Source organism: Musca domestica, unplaced genomic scaffold (genome assembly GCF_030504385.1).
Source record: "Musca domestica strain aabys unplaced genomic scaffold, Musca_domestica.polishedcontigs.V.1.1 69, whole genome shotgun sequence".
NCBI classification, from domain to species: Eukaryota; Metazoa; Arthropoda; class Insecta; order Diptera; family Muscidae; genus Musca; species Musca domestica.
In genome coordinates, this window is record NW_026712380.1 from 224,342 (window position 1) to 237,726 (window position 13,385).

The 13,385-nt window shown below is 36.7% G+C and overlaps 2 protein-coding genes across 3 annotated transcripts; both read right to left on the reverse strand.

Annotated features, from left to right (window-relative positions):
• Nucleotides 1-318: 318 nt before the first annotated feature.
• On the reverse strand, nucleotides 319-1,616 carry LOC131805991 (monocarboxylate transporter 6-like). 2 transcript variants are annotated; one of them, XM_059129832.1, is made up of 3 exons: nucleotides 1,511-1,609; nucleotides 560-1,448; nucleotides 319-500 (listed from the first exon to the last, which is right to left on the reverse strand). In XM_059129832.1, the coding sequence occupies exons 2-3, from the start codon at nucleotides 1,407-1,409 to the stop codon at nucleotides 358-360; spliced, it is 993 nt and encodes a 330-aa protein (XP_058985815.1). In that variant the 5' UTR covers nucleotides 1,410-1,448; nucleotides 1,511-1,609; the 3' UTR covers nucleotides 319-357. The 2 variants fall into 2 exon arrangements, with proteins under 2 accessions (XP_058985815.1, XP_058985814.1); XM_059129831.1 differs by having other exon boundaries at nucleotides 321-500; nucleotides 560-1,616.
• A 7,714-nt stretch (nucleotides 1,617-9,330) lies between these two features.
• Nucleotides 9,331-11,302, reverse strand: LOC131805982 (monocarboxylate transporter 9-like). Its single transcript, XM_059129819.1, has 4 exons — nucleotides 11,129-11,302; nucleotides 10,786-11,056; nucleotides 9,605-10,720; nucleotides 9,331-9,547 (listed from the first exon to the last, which is right to left on the reverse strand). Exons 1-4 carry the CDS (start codon nucleotides 11,300-11,302, stop codon nucleotides 9,405-9,407), a joined length of 1,704 nt encoding a protein of 567 aa, XP_058985802.1. The 3' UTR covers nucleotides 9,331-9,404.
• Between the last annotated feature and the right edge of the window lie 2,083 nt (nucleotides 11,303-13,385).

Below are 13,385 nucleotides of genomic sequence, written 5' to 3' on the forward strand. Positions count from 1 at the left end.
CCATATTTATTTAGGTCCGATACGAAATGGACAATGTTGGTCCATTCTTTTGGTAACTACTCCATAGAGGGTCAGCAATTAAAATAATCATAACAGAAGTCAAAATATATTTAAGTAATCGAACATTGTCTGTGAGTATACATCTGTCGGCAAAACCGACAGATACTTCCAATATTATTCGGAACACTCATTGGAGAAAGAGGAGCAAAATAGGAAAATGTAGCCATTTTTCTTAATTGTTGTAGGAAATTGCAAATCCGGTTCTGCAGCCCTATAGCCCTTCCTCACTTCTTCCCATTTTGTTTTATGTACAATTTTTATTAACATCATCATTATTTTTCCACAAAGATAAAAATATCACAAATTACTTGATGTAATGGTATTTTTCGGCAGTCTGCTTCTTATCAGATACTCCATTAACCAAAATATTAACATCAGGAAGCTCAATGCATTTATACAATGAATGGTGACAGCATAGCCAAAGCTATCAGTAATCATACCTGAAATAGAAAGCCAAAAATTATTTCAAACCCAAAACCCATTACATTTCCAAACTCACCCAACAATGGACCCAATGTAAACGAGGTTATCGAACTGAAAATCAATTGCAATCCCGATGCTGCTGGCAGTCTCTTCAGGGGCACATAACTTGGTATGATCAGGGGTGAAAATATAATGCGGAAACCCTTTCCGAAGCCCACCAAAATAAACACTGCCAGAATCACATTGTACGAACTAGTTATGGTCACAATCCAACGTCCAATCGAAACGATAATTATGCCAATGGCAAATAGAACACTGTTCGACAGTTTAACTTTCTCCAAGACAAATGGTGATAGAAAGCGAACACCAATGTCCATGCCAGCCAGACAAGACATTGCCATGGATATCTGCTTGTCCGTATAACCGAAACTATTCAGAATGAATGGTGTGAGAACTGAGAAATTAATTTCGCCAAACATCATTATGGCCATTCCCAAGGCTAGGTTGACAAAAGTGAAATCTTTTAGGAGATCCAAATCGAAGAATGCTATAATTTTCTGCATAAAGGAGGAGCGTTTTTGTTGGATTGGAATTTCCTCCACTTCCTCTATTTCTGAGTTAGACTTGGGGAGATTTCCTGGGCTCTTTTCTAGGAGAAGTTTTTCCTCCGTGCAGGTGCAGTGGGGATGAATATCGTTCCCAGATTTAGAATAAATATCACTTTTGCCTTTTGCATTGTTAAAAGCTTCCTCCCTTCTTTTCAGCAATTCATGACCCTCCTTTCCATTGTCTGGATTTTTATAGTTATTTGAAGGTCTCCCCTCATTTTCATCTGAAATTTCTAAGGTTTTATCTTCTTCTTGATTTCGACAATATAAACATTTAAAGTTCTCATTCTCTCCCTGTGTTTCTTGAGGAGCTACCATCGGAACGTCCTTCGTCTTTGGAGAATGCCACAAAACTGGCTGCAGAGTAAGGGAACACATAAAGGCATGAAGCATTATGGCAGAATAAATTGAAATTGTACCCTGAACTCCGTAGAGGGAAAATAAAAGTATGGTCAGTTGAGGAAATACCACCGAACCCAATCCCGTGATTGTCCACGAGAATCCGGTTGAGGGCCAGTGAATTGGCTTGTCGGCATAAGCCTAAGCCAATACCTACAGATAGAAAGAGAGAGGGATAAAAAATCGAAAAATAATTATGTTCGGATTTCTTCTCCTTACCATAGATGGCTGCAAAACTTAGTATATATTGCAAAAAGTTCTCACAAAATGTCGTACAAAATATTCCAACGAATGCCAAGAGGCTACCTATCAGCCCCACCTGACGAAAGGTAAATCTCCGAAACATAGCCCCATTGACAAGACCCACCAATGAAGATATTGCCAATTCGGTATTGACAATTGTGGAAATTTCCTTGGCATCGAAGCCGGATGTTTCCATACGCTGTCTGTAGATGAGGCCATATTGATGTTGGGGAGGGAAAAGGGAAAGCTATTGAAAAATAAATTCAAATAATAATTTTTAGATTTTTTATTTAAATTTAATTTTTTTTGGAAATGTTTGCATACATACTTACATTACTTAGACCGGCTGCTATACAGACGATCCAGCCCCAACCTCCATCGGGTGCCACAAAATTTGGACCCAAATCACTTTTGTCGCGATGTTTTTTCCTCTTCTGGGGTATTGTTGTTTCTTTGTAGATGCTTGTGTTAATGGGTTTATTTAATTTAGACTTATCTGCAGGCATGATGACAGGCATGAAGTCTGCAAGAAATACAGGGAAGAACATGAAATATTTTTTTTCAACATATTGGTTTTATGTCGGAATATGATGCACAGCCATTCACATTTTCCTTATCAAAAATCTAGGGAATAGAATCAACCAGCGAACTGATATTGACCATCTTCGAACTTGATCTAAACTTGGTAAACATATAACGTGTATTAAGTTTAGACCAATTCGGACACTATCTCCGAGAGATATCGTGTACTTAGATGGTCGAACATGGCTAGATCGACTTCAAATATCGTGAAATGGATTTCCTCCAATGGGAAAAAATCTCATTACCAAAAATGGGTATAATAAGTATACTTTGACACCGATAACTATTTACAAAAAAGTATTCTAACCCCTTATTTTAACATACCCCTATCATAGCAGTAAGTACTTATCAAACTTCCACCATGACTCAAGCAATGGGCTGATTTTGCCTAGTCCTGCACCTCACCTATATGCGACACAACTATTTCGATGTGCAGAGTTCCGCTCAAATCTCCTTTATTTGACATGATTTTTATACCACAGCAGGATGGCTAGAGAGGTATGCGTTGCTAGGGAAAATAGGGTTATCTGTCAGTACCTACGATAACACTCGAAAGGAGTGTCCAATTTATGGCACATTTTATTTATACCCTCACCCATATGGTTCCAGAGGGTTTAAATCATTTGATACGGTCCAAAACGTGCCTCATCGAAGTAACGGTTTAAGATTCTAGGTATCTTTGGACCAAATCCGTTTAAGGACATTCGGAGACGATCTAGCGATGTCCGTCTGGCTGGCTGACTTGTGCTCAAAATAATTCTGGAAGGGTCCAAACTTGGTACATCTCAATATTATTATCAAATTTAGATCGAGTTCGGAGATGGGCAATATCGGTCCACTCCTTCTGATACATCTCCCACAAAGCATCAAAATTGTCAACATCAATGAAGCTCATAAAACGCCAAATTAACACCCGATTCCATTCAGACTCGGTACATCTGAATATTTCTATCAACGCCAGATCTGTTATGAAGATGATAGAGATCGGATCATTCCTTCTGGTAACTCTCCCACAAAGGGTCAATGTTTTGAATAACCAAAATAATTATAAAATCCGATATATGTATCCGGATCTCCTCATATTTCACACATCCCATTATTTTTACTGATACAAGATTTGCTGTGAAGATGGGGTATATTGGTCCACTTCTTATGGTACGTCTTCTTCTTTTGAAGATGATAAATATCTGGGAACCCCTTCATGTACCTGATTTACAAAGGGTCACAATTTTCAATACTTTTATCTGTTATAACTTTCAAACAGGACAGCGATCCTTTACCACTTGCACATCTAAATATTTCTTTTAACCAGAAACCTGAGAACTAAAGGGTGAGATAAAAAAACTGCCTCAAAGTCAAAGGTCATTATTTTTAAATTTTTTTTTTTTCAATTTTATTGAATGAAAGTAAAAAATGTCGGAAGTAGCATCAAATTTTAGAATAAGTTTAGATTTGTTCGAATTGGTCACCTTTGGCACGAATTATGACCTTCAAAAGGCCCATGAAACCATCACACGCTGCCTAAATGTTGTTCTGCGGTATTTTGGTCCATTCCCGACGAAGTGCTTGCTTGAGGTGATCGACACTTTGGTATTTTTTAGTGCCAACCTTGCTTTCCAAAATACTCCAGACACAATAGGCCAACGGATTGGTATCCAGAGATTTTGGTGGCCATTGTGCGCTGGAAATGAAGCGAGGAACCTTAGTAACCTCTGAGTGCGATGGTGCTGAGTGGAAAGTCCAAGGTCTGCGGCCAAAATTTTTGCGTGCCCAAGGCTTTAATACACCCTTCAGAATATTTTCGCGATAATATTCGGCATTTATTCTGATGTCACGGTCGATTAATACGAGCGGAGAGCGACTACCGGCTGTTATGGCGGCCCACACCATCACCATGGCCGAGGCTTGAGTTCTGGTGGCTAACCGAAGGTGCACATTTTCAGACCTCTGACCTCTTTGGCAAGTAAACACGATCATTTTGTTTGTTTACAAACTGCCGGACAACGAATGTTTGCTCATCGGAGAAAACCAAATTCGGCAGTTCACCACTTTCGGCCAAGCGAAGCAACTCTTTAGCTCTTTTGAGACTTTTTTCTTTCCGTTGCGGTGTAAGTTCTTGCACTTTTTGGATTTTCAATGGCTTTACCCCGAGCTCATCTTTAAATTTTTACCGAATGGAATATTGCGATATGTTCAACTCACGAGCTATTTTTCTGCCCCTGCGACGCGGGTTTCGATGAAGTATTTTTCTTCGATCGATCTTCTTTACTTTTCAAACCATTTCTGCTGATGTTGCTGTTTTCTTTAGTCCACTTCCTTGACGTCGGGCTATGCTACCAGTAACACGGTAACGAGCGATGGTACGAGACACAAAAATTTATTCACATTTAAATGCTGGAGTGTTCTAACGATAGCCACTTGTGGTTTTCAAGCCAACTATTAAGAAATCACACTATCACGCTTGAATTCCATCACGAATAACTTTTTTTGGAAAATTCTCATCAAAATGCTTTTGTACGCTTGTAAACAATATAATGAGCTGTCACTGGAATAATTTTAACAGCTGTCGGACAAGTGGTTTAGAAATGACAGCAGTCTGAAATTGGTTGCAGTTTTTTCATCTAACCCTGTATGGTCTAAACGTGTCCGTAATTATAGTTATATCAAGGAAGGAATATGGTAAATTATTGGCACACAGCTTCTTGAACCTCATCCAAAAAGTGGGTCAATTTAGCTATTATTCTCCGTCTAAATATGATGATATATTACGATATGGCTAGATTTTATCAAATTTGATGCTCTCTTTTAGAGTTATCGTACGAAGCGGCAAGGTAGACGGACGTATATTGCAAAATCTATTCTAAAAATGGATTTCGTTCAAACATGCAGGGCCTCTAACAAAATTATTTCTTCGAAGCACTTTGGGGGATACATGAAATTATATATTCTATTGTAGATGGTATTAAATTGATATCTGTGCCGTCATTCAAAATGTAAAAGCATAGGGTTGATATATCATTTTTAACTCTAGTCCGAATATTTTATTATTTTAACACATTTATGTAGGGAATAAAGTTTTCAGTTCTGAAATAAACTTTCAAACATAAAAAAATAATTGCTTTTCGTATTTAAAAAAAATTGCATTTTTATTCAGATCATGAGTGTACTGCGTGTCCAGCCACAAATGACAGTTGCTGATGGTCAAATACTCGTAACTCGAACAAAACTAAATCACTTTGTAAATAAAATGTTAGAACTAACGTTGTGTGTTATAATTATGTGGGTGTGTGTGAGTCTGTTGGACACAATTAATAATCAATTAAATAATTTATTATAATTATCTTTGTTTACAAACTCAAAAAGATACTTTCAAAACATTTTAATCAACCAAAAACCAAAAATCAAAACAAAATCAATTTACGCGGAAATAACAAGAAGAAGGTGCCTCACTTTAAATTCGATGACGTCGAATTAATGTAAAACAGAACTTTTAAATATTTTTTAGAATACGTTTGTTATTGTAATTACTTTTCACATGTCTAATGTTTTCGTTCTCATTCACAAACTACGAATAGATTTTTATTTACTCCGCGTGCGGCGTGTGCTGTAGAATACTCTCTGAGCAAAAACAATAACTGAACTGTTGATGCCGGTTTGTTTGGTTTGGTTAAGAAACGAATTCATAACAAATATCGCAAAACAATAGAAAGTTAGTTAGTGATTGGAAATCTCTCTCCAGTACTCTCTCTCTCTCTCCCTATCATATTCTCTTTATGTGGTTTGATTGGGAGATTTACAAGAGAACGTGCGTTAGTGGTATCAGTTGTGTGTAAAATAATAGCATTTCAATGATTGGAAAATCGTGTTTCTAGTGTAATAAAATTAAGATTGAAGCATTGAATTAAATCCCGATTAAATCATGGAAACTCAATAACCGACCTATGCAAGAAACCCATTTAAAAAAAATAAAAAACATTAAGTTCGACCAGGTCGAACTTTTAATATCCTCCACCATTGGGTAAAAAAAAACACTTTTACATAAAATTATCTGAATTTAAACGTGTTCCTCTTTAAACTACAAATACTAGTAAGACCGTTTGGATAATGCTAAAAAAAAAAAAAAAAAAAAAAAAACAGTAAAGAAAGTCCTAAATTCGGGCCGGGCCGATTTTATGAAACCCTACACCACTTTGCTAATTTAGTAGAGCTTCGCAAAACAATTTAAAGTTTTTATGGGAGAATTCAATCATACACGCTATGATTATAATTATAATATAAAGCTCAACGGACTAAATATGCCAAAGAATTTGTATCTTTTAAATTCGGACTTGTATTGCTCATTTGGTGCACAATTAATTTGAAATCGGATAAATATATATGTGGGAGCTATATCCAAATCTGAACCGATCTCGATAAAATTTAGCAAAGATATTTCTGAGCTGTATTTGATATATTTCCCTGAATATCTTTGTTACGGAGTGCATATTACAGCTGTGGGTAACAAATATAACAAACCGAATGAACAATAAATATTAGACGTTTGGTGCTCAATAAAAAGTAAATCGGACGAAGTTATATATGGGAGCTATGTTCAAATCTGAACCGATCTCGATAAAATTTAGCAAATGTATTTCTGAGCTATATTTCCCCAAATATTGTTGTTACAGAGTGCATATTACGGCTGCGCAGGACAAAAATAACAAATCGGATGAACAATATATATGGGAATCTGATGTTACTTTTGCGTTTTATATGCTTCATTGTTATTCAAAATGTTGACCCTTCGTTGTTAAGGTACCAGAAAGAGTGGACCGATATATCACATTTTCACAACAGATGTTGTGTTAGTAGAAATAAAGGAATTTTTGAAAGAGAGAACCGGATGCTTATTTCGTATTTTATGATCGTTTGAATTATTTAAAACTTCGACCATTTTTGGGGGAGGTACTAGAAGAAATTTTCCGATCTCTACCTTCTTTATAAGGGATCTTGTGTTGATAGACATATTCAGATGTGCCAAGTCTGAATGGAAGCGGATGTTAATTTCGCGTTTTATGAGCTTCATGAATATTCAAAATGTTGACCCTTTGTGGGGGAGGTACCAGAAGGAGTGGACCGATATATCCCATCCTAACACCAGGGCTAATATTAATATTCTGATATGTGAAATATGAAGAGAACCAGAAACTTATTTTGGATTTTATGATCGCTTTGGTTATTCAAAATTCTGATCCTTTGTGGGGGGTGGTACTTGATGGAGTGGACCGATATTGTCCATTTTCGCACCTGACCTAGCACTGATGCAAATATTTGGATTTACAAAGTTGGAGCAAAATCGTATTATTCTTTCTCTTTCGGTGTAGTAAAATATTTTTTTTTGGAAATTTCGACCTCGTGTGGGTGAGGTACCAAAGGAGTGGAAGGGAATCGTTCATATAGGTCCACGATATCGTATATCCCCGATATAACGATACCTACCGATAGTCTGTATTTTGATGAGTTTAGCCACATTTTTTTCGGAATTGTCTCAAAATCCACACAAGGGGTTCCTTCGGAGAACTTCACCCCCTGAAAGAGAATTGTCTATATAGGTCCACTATATCATATATCCCCCATATAACCGTACTTCCCGATATTCGGTATTTTAATGATTTTAGACATATTTTTCAACGGAATTGTCTGAAATTCTACTCAAGGAGTTCCTTCTGAGTACTTTACCTCCTAGAAGAGAATTGTCTATATAGGTCCAGGATATAGTATAGTCCCCATACAATGGTACCCCCCGATATTCGGTATTTTCATGATTTTAGCCACATTTTCAATGGAATTGTTTGAAACTCTACACAAGGAGTTCCTTCGGAGCACTTTACCCCCTGAAGAGAATTGTCTGTTTAGGTGAGGGATATAGTATAGCCCCAAGGCAACGGTACCTTCCAATATTCGGTATTTTGATGATTTTAGTCATATTTTCGAATGAAATTGTTTGAAAATCCACACAAGGAACTCCTTTGGAGCACTTTACCCCCTGGAAGAGAATATAGTACAGTCCCGATACACGGGTACCCCCGATATTAGGTATTTTTTTCATTTTCAATGAAATTGTCTGAAAATACACACAATGAATTCTTTCTAACTACTTTACGCTCTGAAAGATAATTGTCTATATAGGTTCACGATGTATTATAGGCCCCATATAACCGTGCCTCCCGATATTCGGTATTTTGATGATTTAAGCCACAATTTTTAAATTTTGATATAGACTTATCTGAAAATTCACACAAGGAGTTCCTTCTGGGCACTTTACCCCCTGGAAGTATTATCTATATAGGTCCACGAAATCGCTCAACGATATCTCCTTTTATTCGTTATTTTGATGATGGTGGGGACATTGTACACCGGAATTTTTTCAATTTTTGTTTTTAAAGTCCGTAATGGGTACTACGATGACAAAAACATACCACATCTTCGTATAGCCCCCTATATAAGGTGTTTCCTTTGAGTGGTGTTTTTGGACGGAATTTTTTGGACATTTTTCAAATTGCTTCAAAATGGTGGAGGCGGTATAAAAAGTTTGGCCCATTCGAACTTAGATGCTTTTTTACTAATTTTTTTTTTTACAATTTCACATATATTCACTTAGTATAAATGAATTTTTCCGCATACGAAGTAAGGGATATTTGCTATTAAATTTATAAATCCGAAGGACAAACTCTTCGTGTAAGCTGAATTTAGCATGTTTCTGCTTTTCTCATGGTCGGCTGTACGTGGCATGTTTAGAAAAAAAAAATATATATATATATATATATTTTTTAATTTTTGGATACGTTTTATTTAGAAACAAAATAAAATATTCGAATATAAAATTGTTAATGCATATAAAAAGCAAAAGGGGCAGAAAAACGCACTGTGTTCAGAGCTATCTCATATAAAATGGAGGAGTAGTCGATATGGTCCGGACCTGGCACGTCGCAATATTTATATCGGACTTATAAGTGGACATAGTCTGAGGGTATACATCTGTCATCTAAACCGACTAATACTTTTTAATTTGTTCAATTTAGAACACTTTTCCACACCGATAAAAATAGATCATAAATTGCTTGAGGTAATGGAATGTTTCGACAGTCTCCTTCTTATCAGGTACTCCATTAACCAAAATAATAGCATCAGGAAGCTCAAAGCATTTATACAATGAATGGTGACGGCATAGCCGAAGCTATCTGTCATCATACCTGAAATAAGAACCAATAACATTATTTCCGAATAATTCCCCACAATTCAAAACTCACCCAACAATGGACCCAATGTAAACGAGGTTATCGAACTAAAAATCATTTGCAATCCCGATGCTGCTGGCAGTCTCTTCAAGGGCACATAACTGGGTATGATCAGAGGTGAAAATATAATGCGGAAACCCTTTCCAAAACCTAGCAAAATAAACGATGCCAAAATCACATTGTACGAACTAGTTATGGTCACAATCCAACGTCCAATCGAGACGATAATTATGCCAATGGCAAATAGAACACTGTTGGAGAGTTTCACGTTCTCCAAGACAAATGGTGATAGAAAGCGGACACCAATATCCACGCCAGCCAGGCAAGACATGCCAATGGATATCTGCTTGTCCGTGTAACCGAAACTATTCAGAATGAATGGCGTTAGAACTGTGAAATTCATGTCACCGAACATCATTATGGCCATTCCCAAGGCTAAGTTGACAAAAGTGAAATCTTTTAGGAGATCCAAATCGAAAAATTCGATAATTTTCTGCATGAGGGAGGGGCGTTTTCGTTGGGGTGTAATTTCCTCCACTTCCTCTGTTTCTGATGTGGTCTTGGGGAGATTTCCTGGGGTCTTTTCTAGGAGAAGTTTTTCCTCCGTGCAGGTGCAGTGGAGATGAATATCGTTCCCAGATTTAGAATAAATATCACATTTGCTTTGTGCATTGGGAAAAGCTTCCTCCCTTCTTTTCAGCAATTTATGACTCTCCTTTCCATTGTCTGAATTTTTATAGTTATTTGAAGGTCTCCAATCGTTTTTCTCTGAAATTTCTAAGGTTTTATCTTCTTCTTGATTTCGACAATATGAACATTTAAGGTTCTCATTATCTCCATGTGTTTCCTGAGGAGCAATCATCGGAACCTTCTTCGTCTTTGGAGAGTGCCACAAAACTGGCTGTAGAGTTAGGGAACACATAAAGGCATGGAGCATTATGGCAGAATAAATTGAAATTGTACCCTGAACTACATAGAGCGAAAACATAAGTATGGTAAGTTGGGGAAATACCACAAAACCCAATCCTGTTATTGTCCACGAGAATCCGGTTGCTTTGCGGCGTTTTGTCTTGAAATATGTGTTGAGGGCCAGGGAATTGGCTTGTCGACATAATCCTAAGCCAATACCTAAATATGGAAAGAGAGAGGGATGAAAAGCGAGAAATAATCATATTCGGTTTTCTTCTCCTTACCATAGATGCTTGCAAAACACACTATGTATTGCAAAAAGTTCTCACAAAATGTCGTACAAAATATTCCAACGAATGCCAGTAGGCTACCCACCAGCCCCACCTGACGAAAGGTAAATCGCCTAAACATGGCCCCATTGACAAGACCCACCAATGAAGAGATTGCAAATTCGGCATTGACAATCGTTGAAATTTCCTTGGCATCAAAGCCGGATTTTTCCATGCGCTGTCTATAGATCAGGCCATACTGATGCTGGGGAAGGAAAAGGCATAGCTATTTGAAAAAAATACAATTAAAAAGAAAATTCACTTCTATTTGAACATATATTTTTTTATACAAACTTACATTACTTAGACCGGCTGCTATGCAGACGATCCAGCCCCAACCTCCATCGGGTGCCACAAAATTCGGACCCAAATCACTTTTGTCGCGATGTTTTTTCTTCTTCCGGAGTATTGTTGTTTCTTTGTAGATGCTTGTGTTAATTGGCTGATTTAGTTTTCTCGTTTCTAAAGGCATGATGTAGAATTCCTGCAAGAAATACAGGGAAGAACAGGATATATACAGGTTTTAAATTGAGCTATGATAGGAAAATCTAGAAATTTTGAGGGAATGGAATCAACAACCGAAATTTGCGTAAAACAAGGTACAAAGTATCAGTCCAGAAGGAGTGGACCGAGATATTCCATCTTCACAGCAGATCTTGTGCCAGTAAAAATTATGGGATGTATAAAATATGAAGAGAAACGGATACTTATACTGGGTTTTATAATCGTATTGGTTATTCAAAACTTTGACCCTTTGTGGGTGTGGTACCAGAAGAAATGGTCCGATCTCTTCTATCTTCATAACAGATCTTGTGTTGATAGAAATATTGAGATGTGCCAATTCGGAATGGAATCGGATGTTAATTTTGCATTTTATGAACTTCATGGATATTCAAAAGTTTGAGCCTCTGTGGGAGAGGTACCAGAAGGAGTGGACCGATAACTCTCGAAGGAAGTAATATTATTTAGTAATATTATTTCCAAACTTAGATCGAGTTCGGAGATCGGTCCACTCCTTCTAGTACCTCCCCCACAAAATCTCAACATTGTCAAAGAAATTAATTTGCTGCACAGAAAGAGAAAGGATAATCCGATTGTGCTTCAACTTTTCAAATTCTAATATTTGGCTACGTCAGGTGCACATCGGTCCACTCCATCCAGTGCCTCTCCCACAAAGGGTTGAACTTTTGAATAATTATAACTCTTATAAAATTTGATGTAAGTGTCCGATTATCTTCAAATTACACTCATCACAACATTTTTAATCATTTTTCACCATCAAGGTATGGCTTGAAAATGGAGAACATCGGCCCACTCCTCTTGGTACCTCCTTTACAAAGGTTCAAATTTTTGAATAACCATGAATCTCAAAAAATTCATTATTTCATTCATTCATATTTCTGTCAACCAGTAATAAAGATGGTAGAGATCAAACCACTCCGTCTGGTACCTCCCCTACAAAGGATGAAAGATTTGAATAACCAAAAGAAAAAAATCCTGAATAATCATCCGATTCTCTTCATATTTCACAAATCCCATTATTTCTAATAACACAAGATCTGCTGTAAAGGTGGGTCCACATCTTCTGGTACCTCCTCTACAAGGGGTCAACATTTTGAGTAATTAAAACTCTTATAAAATGTGATGTAAGGGTCTGATTGTCTTCAAATTACACACATCACAATATTTTTAATCATTTTTAACCATCGAGGTATGGCTTGAAAATGGAGAACATCGGCCCACTCATCTTAGTACCTCCTTTACAAAGGTTCAAATTTTTGAATAACCTCATAAAAGTCATTGGCACATCTTAATATTTCTATCAACCAGTAATAAAGATGGTAGAGATCGGACCATTCCGTCTGGTACCACCCCTACAAAGGATGAAAGATTTGAATAACCAAAAGAAAAAATCCTGAATAATCATCCGATTCTCTTCATATTTCACAAATCTCATTATTTCTAATAACACAAGATCTGCTTTAAAGGTGGGTCCACTTCTTCTGGTACCTCCTCTACAAGGGGTCAACATTTTGAGTAATAAAAACTCTTATTAAATGTGATGTAAGTGTCTGATGGTCTTCTAATTACACACATCACAATATTTTTATTAGTTCAAGGTCTGGTGTAAAGATGGAATATATTGGTCCACTCCTTTTGGAACCACCCCCCCCCCCCCACAAAAGGTCAATTTTTTTGAGTATCCATGAAGCTCATGAACCTCCCGCATAAGGGTCAACACTTTGAATAATCATATCTCAAGGCTGGGGGTATACTATTTTACTTGTTTTTTTTAATTACAGCTAAAAAAAACTTCGGAAGTTTACTTTTGCGCCACCTTGTATCTCTCTTATATTTATATGAAATGTGTTAATTTTTATTTCAATAAAATAATTTTCTCCCTCAATTAACATTAATTTTATTAAATGCATTCATAGTTGCGTAATTATACTGACAATTACACACAAAAATTTGGATAATCGAAATAGAATGTCTAAAATCGCAATACAAACTCGTAAATCCAAATGTGTAAGGATTTAAACACTTTGTATACC